Raw genomic sequence first — 18,410 nt, 5'->3', positions numbered from 1 at the left:
GATGGTCTTGATACCATGCAGTCATTTATCCTAAAAATAAAGAGTATGTCTGTGGCATCTCGCTCCCTGTTTGGAGTTCTGCAAGTCATGCACTAGCCCCTGTGCACAAGTAACACGAGGTTACTTGTGCTGGTATGGGTTTTGTGGTGCTGAACCACAAGACGTACCTGTGCAGAGAAGCTGAACAGGAGGCTGGCTGTGGTGTAATGTGTAAGGATGAAGCATCTCCCTTGAGGAAGGAACCATTTCTGCTGTGTTTTGCTCCTAAGCACCTTCCATAGTCTTCTGCTCTCCTGATACACCATGAGGTATTTTCTCCAAATTGCGATGTGAGGAATAGCGCACCACATGGACTTTTTTATCAGTGCTAAGCTTTCCTTCCCTTATACTGGTTATCAGCTCCAGGACCTGATGCTAGTAGTTTTATTTTCAGCTGGCATACTGTTGACCCAGCAGCACTGATGATTGTCTCCCTTTGGTTTCTTTCCCACTTCTAGGCACTTTAGTGAGCCCTGATGTGCCCTTGACTTGGCCTATAGGGGCCTACAAGCATCCACCATTGACCTAACTTTAAGTGATGTCCCTCCAGTTTGGTCTTTGCATTCAAAGATATTGCCATACCTTCCCCCAAAGTGGTTTTCTGCAAGGAATTTAAGTCTTGGTGCTGGCCCTCAACACTTAAGATCCATCCTTAAAGATATCAGGTGTCTATGAGTAATGGACTTGGAAAACAGGAGGGGAAACAACTTCATTTTCATTTAAGACTCAGATCAGATGCCTGTCGGTGCCAGAGGATGCTCTTCTGCCTGCAGCCTTTCAACTGGTTTAAACTCCAATTTGTTCTTCCTCCTCGTCCAGAGGCCTGGGGATGGTACTGCTCACACCAACCACTGTGTCTGGATGTGCTGGGATGCCAGCTGCATGATATCTCCCATGATGACAGACAGGGCCTTGGCCAGCATCACTTACCTGCTGAGTCCCATCAGGTAAACATGACCTTAACAGCAGCATCTTCATACAAAACTTTCATCTATCTTGGAAATACCTCTGTCACTAGAAAAAAAGCATCTCCATCCTCCTTTGGTTTGCATTAGTTTATCAATATATAAACATATAATCCACCTGAGACCAGGTCTAGGGATCATGCTTTCTTTGATGTTACAATGGTAAAAATTCCTCTTCTTAGGCTTTAGTTATTGCCTAACTACTCCTTAAGTGACACGGGCTCTTTCTCCGTCCTGATTTACCTCTTTCTTGAGGGCCTCCTCCTCCTCCCTGTGAAGATCCATGAACTAGAGCAACTCCTTTTCAGAAGTCCCCCTTCTCTTCATTCCTGTTTCTTACTCCTCTTGGCTCCACACTGTGCCCTGCTCACCAGCACTGTTCCTGAGCTTTTGGAAAGGACAGCACTCACAGGCTTGCTACCCACCACTGGCTCTGGGACTCCCAGAGCTGATGTTCAACTGGTCAGGTCTCATCTGTGCAGGAGATGGGGGAGATACAGACTATTGCAAAGAACCCCTCTTTATCACACCATGCCCAGAAAGCCTCCCACCCTCCACAGTCCACGAGCAGGTGCAGGAATCTGCCCCTGATTCCCATTCACTTGCCCTTAGGTGTATGTTGTCCTCCCTCAAAAGCATGGCCAAGATCCCAAATCTGTGCACAAAATGATAACATTTATTGAAAGAGTATTTTTTTTTTGTTTTTAATACAAAAGAAAGCTCTGTACATAGTACTGTGATTACTTCCACATCCTTCCAGAAACACAACCCTGGAAACTGGAGGGGAAAAAAAAAAACTCCCACACACACTTATGCGTACACACGCGCACACACACACACGCACACGCACACAACCCTCAAACCAGTAAAATGAACTAAAATGTCACCACACAATAAATGCCGTTTCATCCCTGATACACAAGTGTTCTTACAAGTCGGTACTTAAATAAAATACACCATTAGCGTTTAACCAGCAGTTGCCTTTGGGGAACCAGGGAGGGGATGCAGGCAGACGCCCTGGAGCAGCAGGGGCACTCCAGCCATCCCAGCCCAACTGCTCTGCTCCGCAGCGCTAGCACAAGCAAAGCGGAGTAAAGCCACGCCACAGCGATGTGCTGGGGCAAAGGATAATGCGAACCCCAACACCAGCCTCCTCCCTGGATGCTACCTAGCTACCCAGCCTTGTTTTGGAAGCATCACTGAGCAGCTTTCATAGACCTAACAATGGGGTATGGCACAGCATTCCCACATGCTCCAAGCTGCAGGGTATACATCACTCTTAGAGCAAGGATACCAAGGGGAGGCAGCACAAAATGTAACTCTCACCGGAGGGGCCACCCCACTCCCCACGAGCCCTTTCCAGGCTGCATAACAGACCAAGGGCTCTTTGCACAGAGGGCTTGGGTGGGACCTGTCTACATCTGTGCACTAAGGAACAGCTATATAGGAGGAACTACAGCCCAGATCGTCAGCTAGGAGCTGCTACCTGCACAGTGAGCGGGGAGAGCAGTAATCAGCCACTGCTGGCCCCTCACCTCCTAGGGAGGAGTGGGGGTGCCCATATCCCTTAGGCAGTCGCAGGTAGCACTGCTCCACACCAAGAGCTGTGTCAGAGCAGCTGCAGGTCCCACAACTAGAGGTGAATAGGACAGCCATAAGAAAACCCAGCCCATCTCCGGCTGCTGGGCACACTGCAAGCCCCTTGCTCCCAAGGAATGGGTTTCCCACTTTGAGGCCAGCCACTTGTTCAACTTGCCTTCTGCCTGTTAAGCCCAAAATGATGGGTATGGAGTCCTCAGTACAGCTAAGTGGGAAACAAACATCTCACTGGGTGAAGCTTGATCCCTGGCACATGCTGGTGGGTGAAGAGCGCAGCTTAAACGCTAATGCTGAGGGAACATGTTCAAGGTTACAATACAAACTCAAAAGCAAGGCCCCTTTCCTGCCTCCATGCCCCCCACCCCTCTCCCATCCCCCTGGTACAAACCCCATGAAAACTGTACAGGAGCCAAACTTTTATTCCTCAAAGAATTACATAAATACTGAGTTTAACACTTAGAAAAATAAAGTAATTTTCTTTTTTTTTTTCCTTTTCTTTTTTTTTTTTTTTTTTTTTTTTTTTTTTCTTTTTTATTTAAAAAAAAAAAAAAAAAAAAAAAGTTACAGTAGCTGCTTCTTCCCCTTAAGGGTTCAGCAGCTTCTCTCACTTGCTCACTTTCCCTCCAGGGACAGGGCTAGGTAGCAGAGCCATTCACAGCAACTCCCATGCAGGACCATGCATGCTCCAGCCCTTCTCCCCCAGCCTTGCTGAGCCCGCACAGGCATGGCAGCAGCCCCTCCGCAGCCCAGGATGGCCTGCAGGCCACCCTGGTGTTCAGAGGAAGAGCCTGCCACGTGCCCAGCAGCTCAGTGCCCCATGGGCTCTTTCCTTTGACACTTGGGTTGTTTCTCCACCTTGCATCGGATGAACTTAGAAAGCGCTGGCTGGAGCTCCAGGAGGATGTGGGAAAGACCTGACCACATTTCCCTGGGCGTATGGAGTCCGCAAGCAGTGTGAGGGCTGAGAGGAGAGTGTGGGACTGGGCTGGCCGCAGAGCCCCCCCCAGGAGCTCTCTCGGGCATCGCAGTGCTCCTGGGTGTCCACTGACCACCTCAGCTGTGCAAGGGCAGCCACCAGGCAGAGCCAGTCAGGCTGCAAGTCTGCCAGGCAGCCCAGCGAGGAGGCACTGAGGGCAGAGGGCTCACCGTAGTGCATACGAGGAGGATGGGGCCATGTGCTGCAGGCCCAACCAGAGATACACATGCAAGCTGGCCACTCTCCCCTGTCCAGAGCCCAGGGCAAGCTGCTGCAGCCAGGACCCATCACCCCCACAAAGGCACATTGCTGAGGCCAGCAGCACAGCCTTGGCCTAACTCTGCTCCAAACTGCACCTGCAGGACAGCTCTGGGTTTGATCTGAGCCCCATGCAGAGCAAACGCTCACGGGCAAGGTGTCTTAGGAGTGCCCAGAAGGAGCCAAAGCCTCCAGCTGGGAATGCCCCGCGGTATTTATTTGCAGCACAGAGCAATCCTCCCCTCAAGTTTCTTTGGCTGGCGTGAGACAAGCACAGCTATCGCAGCATCCTAATGCCCCCAAGCCCTGCATGGCCCCAGCATAGCTCCACCCCAGGTGGGTCCTGCAGCCCCACACGCGTGCCCTGTGTGTGTGTGGGTGTGGGTGCATGTGTGTGTGTTTGTGTGTGTGTGCACGTGTGGATGAAGGAAACGTGAAAAGGCAACAATAAATAACTGGTGCAGTCTGTACGAGAAGGAATTGCCACCAGCCCCAGCACTGGCATGGCAAGCCAGGGGACAGCACAAGGCCGGCAGCAGAGGCCTCTCAGTCACTCACTCTTGGCGCCATGTGAGGTGTCCAAGTTTACTACCTGCAGCTCCGTCAGGCTGCTGCCACTGCTGCTCTGCTGCCCAATGACCGCCATCTAGAGAGAAAAGGGAGGAGGAAGCACTGGGGGACAGCATGCCCTGAGACCGCGCCTGCCAACAGCCAGGGTGGCACTGTACTTTTTGGGCACCTGGCCAAGGAGAGCAAGACTTCCTCACCCACAGGTAGGTGGCACTGACAGCTTTCCCACACCCAAGGACCTGCATCTGCCCGGACCCACAAAGGATGTGCGGGCACGGACAGAGCAAGGATATCCCCTTAACACCTGTGAGTACCACTCTGCTCCTACCTGGTGAAGCTGGACAGCTGAGACTGGGATCTGAACGGTGCCTGATGGGGCTGTCAGGAACACTTGGGGGACGCCACCTGCCACAGAGAGAGCACAAACGACACCATCCCTTAAACACTGCTCCCCCACGGGTCCTTCCTCTGAGCTCCATGGAGCTTCACAAGGATAAAGGCGTGTGTCTGCATGCATGGCAGCATCTCAGATGAAAGCCATGTGCTAGTGTTCAAAATGGTGGGAGAAGCAGGCATTAGCCCTCAATCCAAGTCTTGCCTGCATGGTTTTTCATGCTGCTTTTTCCCCTCATGCAACTACACGTTGTCGCCAGTCTCTCCTAACTCTTCCACTGGCCTGCCCCATATGCCACCCATCCCAGCAACCCTCACCCTTTTTCCCCAGCAATCTTTTGCATAGGAGAATAGCGAGATCTAAAAGCACACATCAAGCATCACCCCTGCCAGGCCTTTCTGCAGCCACTAGGACTGCTCAGAAGCAGCTTTTTTAACACAAATATACAGCATAAATACATGTGAGAGAAAAACAAGGGTGTCAGAGCACTCAGGGGAACACTGACCCAGAGAGCTGTCTTACCCTGATCCTGGACCTGGCCGTGGGACACCTGCATCGCTGAGGGTGCCTGTGAGAACGCGTTGAGGACTGCAAGGCCGCCGTCCGCAAGGCCAGATGTGGGCGCGTACATCACCGCGTGTGGGCTGGGGTACATCATGTGGCCACCCACAGTGGTTGGCACAGACGACGTCATGATGGTTGCTGGGAGGGTCACTGGTACCAGGACAGAGGACAGTGAGTCACACGAAAGGAGCCTGCTGCGCTCACACACCTGCCCAGCACCCCTCCCTCCACCACATGCCCTTGGCATGCTGAGGCAGCAGGGGCACGGAGATGCCCATCTTGTTCTCCCAAGTTACTATTTGGAGTAACTTGTAAGTATGAGGGGGCAGAAAAGTATGGTAGCCAAATATCCAAGGACAAAATTCAACTTGAGATACAAGCTTTAATAAAAACGTTGAAGTGGATTCAGCCTGCATTCAGGCACCCAAACTAAGATTTTGCTGACAAGAGCGGTGTGCTCTGCACAGACTGTAAAAATCTCAAGTAGATGTGAGCCAATGCTTTGTGCTAAGGGCAATGCTGGCTCACTGAGGAACCATGTGAGAACTAGGCAACCTGTTCACAGCTCCATGCTGCAAGTTAAGAGCAGAGGATGTGGCTGGAAAGGCTCTGAAATCCCTTCTAAGGTGCCCTATGCACAACAACATCTACCTAGATATAGCATAGCACAGGGGCTGCCAGCAAGATAAAATACACTTGGGAAACTGTCAAAAAGGCTGGGGTAGAGTTGGTCTGAAGAAGGATCCTGGGCAGGGAGCAGGCATGAGGCCTGCTGGTGTGGGTTGTTAGCAGCAGTGATTAGGAAGACAAAACATGGTTTACCATCATGCCTCAATTACCTGTTCCGCTGGAAGAGGTCTGGGTAAGGTCAGTGCTGCTGTCACTAGAGGGAGACGTTTGCTGCGGTGCCTGGTGCACCTGGATCGCCTGGACTGGGACCTGCTGAGCCATGGTACCACCTTGGGAGAGAGAGGAGCCCGTGAGCCTATGCTCAACAGCGATAAAGGCACTCTGGGCCACGTGAAAAAGCCCCCCAGTCTTTCTTTAGCTGCAAACTGCTCCGCAGCGTGGCTCTGCACTGTGCTGTGGAAGGCTGGCCAAAAGCAGCATGTGGCAGAAACCAGGCCCTGTCCCAAACAGCAGGCCAAAAGCTGCTCTTTCCTGGCAACAGGGGCCAAGGAAGGGTTAGCTGAGCTTCTAGGCTCTAGAGAGAAAAGAAAAGGCTACAGAAGCTTTTGTCCAGCTCCTAAACGTGGTTCAGGCACGTCTGAGGCCCCCTTCACCATTCCTGGCACAGAAGGTGCTGGGAGGAAAGGGCTCAGCACATGCTCCCAGCACTGCCCATGCAAGGATCATCTCACTGCACCAAACAGAACAGCTGGAGTCCAAATGCCCAGGCCAACTGAAGCCCGCTGCCTTCACACTCTGGAGCTCAGCTCCATCCTCCACAGGGCACTTGGGAAACAGCTATCTCGCCCATCTGGTAATCCTAAAGACACCACAGTGCCCTACACCGGGATTAGAGACCACTGGGCCACAAGGCGTACATCCCAGATGCACGTTTTGTACATGGGGCATGGCCACACAGCCTCTAGCCCAGCCCTCAGAGACAGAGCTTGGCACAGAAAGCTCCCTTCAGGCTCAGGTCCTGTCACCAGAGGGAAGATCAAGGGATGCCAGAGAGCAGGAACCACTAGTCACCTCACTCAGATGGCAAATTTCACCATGCACCACACCACAGACACGTATATCCGTTATCCTCTTAGCTCCTGCAGATCACAAGGGAAATCCAGTCCCTTTGCATAGGATCGTGCTGTCTGCTGGGGCTCACAGGAGCCATAAGGGCTCCAAGAAAGCATGCAAGCTATAAGACTCGTTGACTTGGGCACAAACAGGCAGCACACAAGAAACATGGTCTCAGGACCAGTCCTCAGACAGCGGCTGTTTCCACAAAGGGGAGCTTAGCCCCTTAGGCTGAACCTCCAGCCAGAAGCACATGCAGCCCCAATGCAACACCTGGGAGCCTTGACTCAGCACAATAAATTCCTACCAAGGACAACGCACACAAGGCAGCACACCAGCACTGCTCCCTCCTCTGCTCCAGGTCTCTCAGAATCTGCCCTCTGCACTGTGGCTCAGTGACTGACTGCAGATCCAAATACAAAAGCAGCTGCTCAGAGCCAAATGCCAGCACTCAAAAAACACCCACTGGGCATCTGAGACCCTGCAGGCTCCTTCCATCAGTCCTCCTAGCAGTACAGCCGAGCCTCAGCACACCTGTACCAGGGACCTCTCCTCTGCATTTGCTAGTCAGAATGCAAACCCTCAGGCAGGGGACTGCCAACCCACTGCTTCCCTGGGTCTGTATCCCCCAAAATGCTGCTCCTGCCTATGCCAAGCACTCTCTACCCTGCCTTCCCATCTCTCCCCTGCAGCCACAGCCAGGGTGCCCTGTGCTCTGCCTCCTGAGCTCCCACCTCAGTTGGGGGTCAGTTCTCTGGCCAGGACCAGGACCCCACAGATGCCTCCATCCCCCCAAGTCAAGCAAGCGGAGGAGAAGCGAGTGCTGACCTGTCAGCGACACGATCTGCCCTCCAGCTCTGGCAGGGAAGCGGAAGACTGTCTGTTGTGCCTGCTGCAGCGGTCCAGCCGTACCCGTGACCACCTGGCCCTGCTGGCTGGAAAGAGCCAGGGAGTGCGGCTGTAACTGAGTGAGAGGAATGGTAGGGGTCCCCGGAGAAAGGGAAGCACCTGCCAAAAGGAGGGATAAAGAAAGGCTTTGTCACCATCAGCTCTTTTCACTCCCTCCAGGCTTCTTGGTGCTGCCCTGGGGTCCCAACTCAGCTCCCTGCCACCATGCCCTTCCCAGCAGCAGGGCCAGCTAGCAGCTCTCTAAGGAAACAGCCACTACATGACACTTCTCAAGCCACTGGCCTGGCTAGGATCGAGCAAGGAATCCCAGCCAGGTTCACCCTACAGCAGCAACCACTCTGCTTCCTCCTGCCACTAGCCTCCCCTCCTCTGGAGAGGGCACCAATGCACTTTTGTTGAACGCTGCAGTCCTTAGTCCCTAAAAGCACTGACCTGACATGAGGGTGAAGCTGGTGGGTATCGGCATGAGGCCCCCAGATGTCACTGCACTGGCTCCAGTAGTCTTCAGCACTGTCCCGTTGGCACTGGTGACTGCATTGGGGCTGATGCTGGCAGACACTGGCGCCAGGTAATTAGTGATGGGGAATGATGGGCCACTGCTGACCTGCATAGAGGTTGAGGTGGTGGGGGCTGTCTGGATGGTGGACGTTGTCCCCGGCAGGTTGGTGACAGTGAACGCTGGTTTCAGTGCGTCCTGGGGAAGGAGAGATTGTGACAACTCAGACCAGACCTTGGATCTGGTCAACCCTTATCTGCCCATAAGATCAAACCAGGCTCCATTGGTTGCATGCTGGTGCTAAACCATACCCCCATAGCTTGCTGCCAGCACATGGAGCACAGACAGTGCAGCAGAAAGAAGTTGCTTGTACAAACATGAGAAGACTGTGCCCAATAACACAGCATGAGGAAAGCTGGAGAAAGCTCATCATACACCTTGGATACAAGCCCAGGGCCACACAGGTCCCCTGAGAGACTTCTCTGTGAGGCACCAGGGGACAAAGAAACCCTTCCCCTCCGCAGGACTCCCCAAAGCCTCTAAGAGGAGAAAACCTTTTTGGCACACAACAGGCAAAAGCAGTGCTTGCAGGGACAGACATAAAGGCAAACACACGGTCTCCTGTCAGGAACACACACCACTTCCCTTATGGCAGGAAACACATGGCCAAGAACAAGCTGAGAACTGGCTCTTAAAGGTAGCTGTACACCAAAAGCAGCAAGTGAGAGGTGAGTAAGCCAAACCCTGGACACCAGGGATGCCCAAACCCAGCCCTGACAGCTGCTTTGGCAGGCCCTTGGGAATGCCTCCACAAATCTCCTGGAGCAAAGGGAAGAACCTGGCCAAGGGAAGCACCCATTTGCCATCCCGCTAGCAGGAGACAGGCAGAAGGCAAATGCTTCCAAGCGACTCGGCATGTTAGCTACTGCCAGCAACACACTATGGTCCTGCAAGGAGCAGAGCTCTATGCCTGAGGATGTCAATGGCAGGGAAGCTGAGCAGCAGGAGGGAAAAGGCCCTGTACCGGGCCAACACTAGCCTGAGGCCAGCCTCCCGGGTCTGAGAACTCAGGAGGAAAGTGTACGCCAGGCTGCAGGGCATGTAACACCTCAGCTTCAGCTACAAAGCAAGTGGCTTGGATCTGCAGGAACCAAGCCCAGCATGATCCCTGCTGCCCCTGGCAGTCACACTTCACCTAACACACCTCCTTCCCCCAAATCCCCTTTTAGATACCTACGGCCTCCATAGCTCCTCTCCTCTCCTGTCCTGTTCATCCGGCCAAGAGCACACTGCACACACATCGCTCCGCAGGAGACCACACCACAGGCCGAAGGGACCTGCTGTCCCCATGCCCTGCCACGGCTGCCGGCACACCCGGGAAGAGTTAAGGCTGCCACACTCCCACCCCTCCCGCTGCAGGCTGGTGGGCCCAGCGCTCCCACGTGCTAAGCCTTGTTCCCAGCTTGTCAAGCTGCCAGGAATGAGGAATTCACAGCTCAACCAACAGCTAAAAAAGGGAAGGCAGCCCATTTTGGACAGGAGGAGCCAATCCCGGGCACTCAGCCGTGCTCCAGAGCCCAGGGAGGGAGGAGAGTAACACCCCTCAGCCTTGGCACCACAGTCCCTGAAGTCCAAATTAGAAGAGGCACGTGATAACAGAGTAGAGCCCAGCACGGGCACTTTCCATTAGCTCAACCACAGACTCCTGCCATCCCACATGGGACACGGAGGCTATGGGTGCTCTGCCCACGTGGGTGACAGGGCAGAGTTCCCCCCAGCCCACTAAGCCATGGAAGCCGTAGCAGAGCAGGGTGGGGCTTGCTCCCAGCTGGAAAAGCCAGGCTCTATCTCTTCATCCCGAAGACATAGCCCTGAAGCAGTACACCCCTGAAATACAGCCCCAACACTCCACACTCTCAGGGTTGCAGGAGGCATCCCAAAAGATTCACAGCACCTTGCTCAGGGGGGTTCCCAGGACTCCCTAAAAGTACAAGGGCAAACCTCAGCATGATCAGAGCTGCAAAGATGCTTGGGAGGGATGCTGCGCCAGCAGGCTTGAACCATGCACACCCCATCTCTGCCACAGGCAAGACTCAGATTCCTCCCATCTTTGCTGTGCTTCTCTTAGGCTGCAGCAATAGCTCCTAGTATAGAAAGAGAGTTGAGCGAGACCTTGGGACTGGACATCTGCTGCCTTATCCCCATGACTGTCAGTGATGCCTCAGAGCCCCTGGGTACCTTGGATCCCCCCAGCACCTGTAAAGCCTAGAGTACATGCGTAAGGCCAGCCTTCAACAGGAGCCAAGTCATGGGTCACCTTCAGCCCAGATTACCCAAAGGGCCATGGACAAACCCTGACGTGCCACAGCAGCCCCGAAGGCCTTTTCCTTCCCAATCCAGCTGCACATCCAATCCCCACCACAGCTCACTCAAAATTTCAGTTTGCAGAGCAGTACCCGGGGAAATCAACGTGCAGCAAAGGTGCAGCATAGCATCAGGAGATGCCTGCGCAGACCTGATAAATGCTATACAGCACAAGTGGACCATAGGGCATGGCCCAGGCCAACTGATGCCCACCTGGACCTTAGCAAGATCCTGGGGACAGAAACAATCCCTCTCCACAGCTTCAGGGGACTGCCTGAGACACTGCTGTTCAGCACCACGGCCCAGACCCTGAAGCCAGCATTATTATGCAGATGTTGGAAGGCAACTGGCCTGGGAAGTACATGGGAAATCCCCATCTGGCCTCCAACACCTGATCTACATTCCAGATGAGGCAGAAAAACCCTTCCTAACCCCACCTCAAAGAGAAATGGCCATATCAGGGCTACTCACATCCTCCTACCCCCGATCTAACGCCTTTGAGCTCCTTCCAAAATCCCCTCTCCCACATAACCCAAGAGATTACATGAGGGCCTTTTGGGAAGCACAAGAGATCAGGCGGATCAGCGCACAACAGTATCGTTGTGAAGATACAGATGCTGTTTTAAAAGTACAGCACGCCCCACTCCCAGCAGCAGTCCAAGCTCAGCTCTATGGCAGGGAGTTTGGATTTGGCGTAGCAGGAGGATCTCATAGCTGCTGCTGGTTGTAGCTCCAATGAAGAGCAGTGGGCTGCTGACTGCAGGTACCAGCCTGGCTGCATTGCTCTGGGCCTCTGCTGTGGCAGCTGAACACAGGCAGGTTTTGTCCCTACAGAGGTCCAGGAAGTTCACAGGAAGGCCAGGGAGCAACTGCCCAGTCCTCTCAGAGCATCCTATATGGCTGGTCCTTGCAGTCCAGGTACTTGATCTCCTGCCACCTCCTCCACTAACATACCTGTTACCACTCACCCATCCCTCAGCAAGGATGCCAGCCACCTAGCACAGCCCACTCACAGGCTCTCTTCATCCTCAGGGAACTTCTCCGTCTATATGAATTGGCCTGATCGCTATTACAGCACAAACCCAGGCCTCCAGCCATGCACAGGGCACAGCAGGACTGCAGAAGGTAAAGATGGGAGTGTCCTAGCCTCAGGGTTTCCCATGACAAGAACCCTCAGCAGGTCAGGGATGGATTTAGCCACAATATCAAGCAGGAGACAGGGCACGGGGCTCCTCCAGCCCCACACTAAAGGCTGGCCATGGCCAGAAGGCACCCCACTCTAAGCATTACCACAGGGATAGAGCTTGCAGAGTTGCATCAGAAAGTGGGCAGAGAAGTTGCATTGTCTTCTGCAGAGTAACTGCACCCCAAGATCACACTTCCTTCGGGGCCACCTAGCAGTATTTTCAGGGACAATCTTAAAGGACACGATGTGGACAAGCCCCATGCCAGGATCAGGTCATCTGCCATGCACGGCACTTCCGGCACCTCCAGTTACTCCAGGCGTAGGCAATTTGTCTCATTACAAAATGCCCAGAGGACGTGTTTTTCATCCAGGAGAAGCACAAGAGACAAGTCCTTACAAACACAGGCTGCAGAAGGGAGAAACTGCTGGTGACAATGGACTCCTCTGCCTACTGGAAAGGGCTGGCACAGCTCACACTAGGAATCAGAGCACCAAGGAAAGTCATGCCAGACTGGGACAGCCAGAACTGTTGCTGGGCTCCCACCAATGGGAAGCCTTCCCAAGGACTCTCCTGGGTTCCAGCACAGAGCTCTCCAGCCAGCAACACCTTGGCCCATCGCAGCTGCTCTGCCTGCAGGGATCTCTGGGACTGCTGGTATTTCTCAGGGCTCAGCAGTGATTAAGTTTTTTGCTTGGTGCAGCACTACATGCACATGGGGAAGAGGGTATGGAGAAATTGTGGCTGCCAGGTACCCAGTGGCATTGTGATCAGAGCTGTTGCACTGCCATAGGATGCAAACACAGCTGAACACCCCTGCAGCCTCAAACAACACACTAGGCATGTTGCTGCACTTGCTGCCTTTGGGATTACAGCACACAGATTTCAAACACCATTCTCCAGGTTCTGTCTGCTTAATGCTTAGTGGCTACTGTGGTTTGCCTACAGTAGCTAGATTAGGATGCTGCTGTAGTTTGTGTACAGTTGGCTAGAGGTCTCCCAGAGCAAGGCCATGGACCATCTGGAAGGATGCTTTTGCAGCAAACCCAGGTCCTACACCATGAACACAGCTACAGCAGAGCTGCAGCAACTTGCAGTGCCCAGTGGCAGCCCTCGCAGGCACAGGAAGCTGTGACACAACCCCCAGTTCAGCATGTCACCCCAGCCTTGTTCCACAAACTCCCCCGCTTCCCCATCTCCACGCTCCTGTGGATCCCAGCACCAGTCTGCAAAGCAGCAGCAGGGACATGGAAAAATGTCGTTTGTATAAATGATGTAAATTGAAGTTACTGAACAAATGAGACATCAGGAATAAATTCTTTACTGTGAGAACGATAAGGCAGTGGTTGTCCAGAGAAGCTGTGGCTACCCCATCCTTGGCAGTGTTCAAGGCCAGGCTGGACGGGGCCTGGAGCAACCTGGTCCAGGGGAAGGTGTCCCTGCCTGTGGCAAGGGGGTGGAACTGGATGAGCTTTAAGGTCCCTTCCAACCCAAACCAGTCTGGGATTCTATAAGGGAGCCAGTTCTTCTGCGACAACCCTTAGGACCAGCACCAGGGATGCAGTGACTAGACAGAGTCCTCCCAGCAGGAAAAGGTTCGTTGGCCAGCTGTGAACCTATAGGCAGTCCTCCGCAGCACCCTCAATGAGAGGCCACAGGCAAGACAGGAAAGGGCTAGTGCCTGCAGGGACACGAGGCAGGGAGCAGAAACAGTCCAACCAGCCAAATGTTTCCATTCCCCATGTCCTCCCTGCCCCCTTCCAAAACAGCACCAAAGCAAGAGACAGCTGCAGCTTATAAGGAATGTGAGGGGCCCTGCCAGGGACTCTGGCGAGGGAAACCAGGCCTTATAAGGCCATGGAGGCAGAATCAAATTTTTATCAATGAGTGCAAGAGCATGGAGACGCCCGGGGAGAGATAACGGTGCTGAGAGCTGGCCGGGGGGCGGGCCAGGCCGGTGGGGAGCCCCGCTGCAGAGACAGGGGCCAGGACACCTGCCACTCACATCCCTCCCTCTGCAAATCACCATTATCAGCAGACAAGAGAAGGAGTCAGCCCAGAGAGGCCTCTCAGTGGGCATGAACCCACTGGAGTCGCAACAAAGCAGGACCCATCCTCAGCTTCCCAAGCTGCTGTTCAAGGAGACTGGCACTGATCCTGGCACAGCCCATGCCCCCCAGGGTGCCCAGGCGTGTGGCTGAGCATTACCTTGGTCTCCCCACTGCTGTCCGACTCGGACACCTGATAGGTGAGGTCCGTCTCCTCGAAGCCCGTGGCACTCATGCGCTGGTCAGTGGTCGGGTCTGAGCGCGGGGGTGAGTCTGGGGAGTTGAGGCACGTTTGGATCAACGCCTTCCCCGTCTCACTGGTGATCATGGGCTGCAGCTTCCGCGTGGCAAATGTGTACACATGGCCCGTCTCGCTGGCCACTAGCAGCAGGACTTGGGTGCCAGTCAGTGTGGAGAGCTCATAGGCCTGCCAGCAGCACAAAGGAAGAACAGGGAGTCACAGACATATACCACACAGGACAAGAGCCCCTGGCACATCCCTGTGCTCCCAGCACGGCCCTCCTTTCACCCATATCAGCTCCAGCTCCCTATCACTCCAGAAGAGCTGTGGCCTCTAAAACCAACTCAGGTCGGTTCCCTACAGGTTGAAGTGCCCCATGCTGTGCTCCCATCTCCTTCAGCATGCCCTTAGGTGATGCGAATGCCAAAAGCATATGGGAAAAGTGGTCCCTTCAAGACAGCAGCTTGAGGTCATGGGCACACTAGGCTGTTTCCATTCTGGAAATCCCACCAACTTCTCCAGACACGTCTGCATGCCCTCTCACTGAGCCATGTGAGAGGATGCTACTCAGCCCGTGTGTCTCTGCTACCTCTTTCCATCACCAACACTCCAGCCAGGCCAGGACCCAGAGTCCCCTCTTCATCTTCACACCCATAAGCACAGCTGCACCCAAACACCCTGGCATTGATTGGTAGGCTCAAAAGAACACTCAGCATATGCCATCGGCACACTCCATGGTCTCACACAAGCTACCACAGCCAGGATGGCCTCATTCTGGATGCTGCACTACCAGGATGCACCCAGTAGTATCCCGTAGCCATTCCCACCTTCCCAGGTACACGAAGCCCAGCTCAGCTGGGATGCAGCACTGCCTGGTCATTCAGAAGATGCAGTGAGCACCAAAGGGAGCCAGGAGCACCCAACTGCAAACAAAATCCCTCAAGTTTCTAATGTCGGAGGCTGCACCGAACCGGGCATTCCCCAGACACCCTTCCCGCTGCCGGCTGCCCGGGTCCCTGTTCGGAGCCCCGAGAACAGCCAGGAACCGGCCGCAGGAGACAACCGGCCCCGCCGCGGGCTCCCGCGCAGCCCCCCGGAAGGAGCCTGTGCCGGGCCGCCCCCCCTCCGTGGAGCCGGGAAGCCGCCGCTGTTTCCGGGCACGGGAAACACGCAAGAGGGGTCTTAAAGAGACAGCGGCCGGCGCGGCGCAGACGGGGCGGCCGGCAGCGGGCAGCGGGTGCCTTGCACCCGCTGAGCGGACCGGGCTGAGGCACCCGAGCTTCCAGACCTCGCTTCCCCATTCCCACTGCCGGCTCTAGGCAGCCCTGGCCTCACAGGGAACACACCACGTGGCGGAGGCTCCCTGCCTTGCTCCCCTCCACATGCGGTCGAGCAGTACCCCACACCTCAGCACCCTCTGCCCGGCTCTTGGCAATGCCACCGGGCGCTGCTTCAGGCAAGCTCTACGGCTCCTGTAGTCTGCAGAGGGCAACTGAGCTGCTCCCTTGTGGCGTGTGACAGCAGGGTCTGTCTAGGGTCTGAAGGAGAGGCTGCACTGAACCGGGCTAGGGGCTACATGGTGGCTATGGGGTGCGAAGGGCACAGAACTGGGCAGATAGAACCAAAATACACATTGCCCAAGCACAAGTTGACCACTGCTCAGACGGAAAAGGGTCTCTATGACAGGAGGGTCACAGCTAAGAGGAGAGAGTTGAGACCTGTGGATATAACAGGCTGCCTGTACACTGGTCTCTGGGGAGATGGCTGGGCTGAACCCAGCATGCAGACAGCGGCCCATGTCCACCCCACTCTACAGCTAAGAGGGTTCCTGCCAGGCGGCACAGACCATGTCCTCTGCTCAGGTGTGAGCCAGGACCTCCCCAGGAGAGGGACAGCCCATACAGGCAGAAAAAACGGGAGCAAGGCATGGAGCATGAGTCCACGAGGGACCACAGAGCATGAAGCTGTAAGCAGACAGATGCATCCTTAGCTAAGCAAAGGGCTCTCCCACACCCCATCCTACAAACAAAAACCACAACTCAGGGTAAGCCCTCACCTCTGCAAGCACCAGCCCTGCCACAGACCCATTTTACATCCCTATGGAGGGTCCTGCAACTTGCACAAGCCCTGTCCCTATCCGCCTCATCACCCGGGGGACACGCACGTTTGCCACCAGCCTTCACAGCTGTCTCCCACTCTCTAGGGCCAATCTCCTACAGACCAAAGGAGTGACTGCAAAACTAAACACCCCCCTTGCCGCCACCTCCCTGTCCCCCCCGCCAGCCATGCTCCTCCAGTGAGCACACATGCCATTTATAGCTCCCAGCAGGGCTGCTGGGACGCACGTGCTTCCCATCACATGCCCTGCCACCCTCCCTTCGTGCTGAGCACAAACTACACCTGGCACAGGTAAGACAGAGGGCTGGCCGTGCCGTGCCAGGCTGAGGAAGGGGCAGCAAGACCCTCAGCATGACGGAAGAGACAAGCTAGGCTGAGAACAACTGGCAAGTAGATCCCACAGCCAGAGCCAGACCAGTCTGCCTGCTCAGTGTGAGTGTGCAATCACTGCAGGTACCAGGATCGTGGAGCTTTTGCTCATGGAGCTGCTATCTGGTCCCTCCTTCCCCTCCCAAGGGCTTTTGGACTGCAGGGCTACATGGAGGCCTTTTGCTCTCCAGGCTCCAGGAGAGTCTGCACAGGCAAGAGGGGAGAGCTGGCTCATCCTTTATGTTGCCATCCTCTCCCTCCCTGGTGCCATCCTGAGGCTGCTTTCCAAGGCACTTTTCCCACTTGTGCTCTAATTGGCACCAGAAATATCTGAGCTTCCTGGGATGCTAATCTCGCACTAAAGCAGTCAGATACATGCTATAGAGCCAAGCCCTGTCCCCAGGCCACCATCACCCCCAGGACAAGTTACCAGCAGTACTAGACCTCCCTAACTAAACCAGCACCCAGTGGCAGTTGAAAGCAGCTTAAAACAGGTTTCAGGCCACTTGAACCTCCCACTTCATCTTCAGGGCTGTTCTCATTTACACCCCCACCAGTCATAAAATTCACATTTATAACCCTCTTCTCACACAGCTGTGGGTACAGCACTCAGCACTGTGCCATAAAAGCCTCTTACCCAGTTAACCCCATACATCTCCCCAGACAAGCTGCTGCCTTGTGCCAGCTCCTCTGTTGCATGGGCTCTGCTGCCCCCCAGCATCAGAGCCAAGCGACCCTCCATATCTCATTTGCAATCCTCCTCCAGGCCATTACGAGCCCTTTCTTATCCTTTTCCAGCTCTTCATCCATATTTTAACTGGGGAGCTATTAAACACCCCCCGCACTCAGCTCTGGGGTTGTGGTGGTTTCCATCCCTTTACCCATCTTCTTACCATTGATACTTTAGCTGCTTTTTGGCTGCTACAGGTAGATGCTCTTTTTCTTAACAGCCAGATCTCACCCATGAGCAGTAACAACTAGACTGGAAGTACTGCACATGTCTTTCTTAGGGCCTTTCTTAACATGCCCCTTTTTTAAGTCAGCAGAGGGGTGCTTCTGCCCTACGTAGATGAGATCAGGAGTGGGGCTGGTCCGTGAGAGGTCACCCTTAGGCTCTGGCTAGTCACCCCATGCTCTCACTAACAGAAAGTTCCATAATAGCAACTGTAGTTCCACAATACCTGAGCAGAGCAGGGACAGGTCTTGGTAACAGGGTCCATCCACAGAGCAGGCAATGAACAAAGTCCAGGATCCACCTGATCAGGAGACAGAGCCAAGAAAGCAGGACTGGAGAGCAAGACAGCAATATATATGCCTAGAAGGTAGGGCTAAAGACAAAGCCAAAACCCACAAGATTGCTCAATACCAAACTGAAAGCCTCTGCTTGACCTTAAATACAGCTCAAGAGGGTGGGAGGTCCCAGGTGAGGCTGTTTAGGACGATTAAGGCTCCTTAGCACCCTCACAGGTGCCTAACACAGCTGGGTAAGAGCCTGGGGCAGTAGGTAGAAGCAGAGCAAATCAAGAACTGCTTCTTCAAGCTGCACAGTGGCTCTGTGCACTCCCTGCTGGGG

At 54.5% G+C, this 18,410-nt stretch overlaps 1 protein-coding gene across 2 annotated transcripts; it reads right to left on the bottom strand.

Moving 5' to 3' along the window:
- Positions 1 to 1,660: 1,660 nt before the first annotated feature.
- Positions 1,661 to 18,178, bottom strand: SRF (serum response factor). 2 transcript variants are annotated; one of them, XM_057413586.1, is made up of 8 exons: positions 18,019 to 18,178; positions 14,270 to 14,536; positions 8,450 to 8,711; positions 7,937 to 8,116; positions 6,205 to 6,324; positions 5,324 to 5,515; positions 4,736 to 4,812; positions 1,661 to 4,483 (listed from the first exon to the last, which is right to left on the bottom strand). In XM_057413586.1, exons 1-8 carry the CDS (start codon positions 18,055 to 18,057, stop codon positions 4,388 to 4,390), a joined length of 1,233 nt encoding a protein of 410 aa, XP_057269569.1. In that variant the 5' UTR covers positions 18,058 to 18,178; the 3' UTR covers positions 1,661 to 4,387. The 2 variants fall into 2 exon arrangements, with proteins under 2 accessions (XP_057269569.1, XP_057269570.1); XM_057413587.1 differs by lacking the exon at positions 7,937 to 8,116.
- Between the last annotated feature and the right edge of the window lie 232 nt (positions 18,179 to 18,410).

Source organism: Pezoporus wallicus, unplaced genomic scaffold (genome assembly GCF_028554395.1).
Source record: "Pezoporus wallicus isolate ANWC-B61680 ecotype Strahan unplaced genomic scaffold, APGP_CSIRO_Pwel_v1 contig_13323, whole genome shotgun sequence".
Taxonomy (NCBI): Eukaryota; Metazoa; Chordata; class Aves; order Psittaciformes; family Psittacidae; genus Pezoporus; species Pezoporus wallicus.
This window is presented reverse-complemented; position numbering and strand designations above follow the sequence as displayed.

Coding starts and splice junctions, on each gene's coding strand:
- SRF (XM_057413586.1), bottom strand. CDS start 18,057: ATGGACCCTGTTACCAAGACCTGTCCCTGCTCTGCTCAG. Junction 8,712..14,269: donor ACAGCAGTGGGGAGACCAAG/GTAATGCTCAGC, acceptor CTCCTTCCCCAG/GACGCACTGAAACCAGCGTT. Junction 6,325..7,936: donor GCAGATCGTGTCGCTGACAG/GTCAGCACTCGC, acceptor CTCTCTCCCAAG/GTGGTACCATGGCTCAGCAG.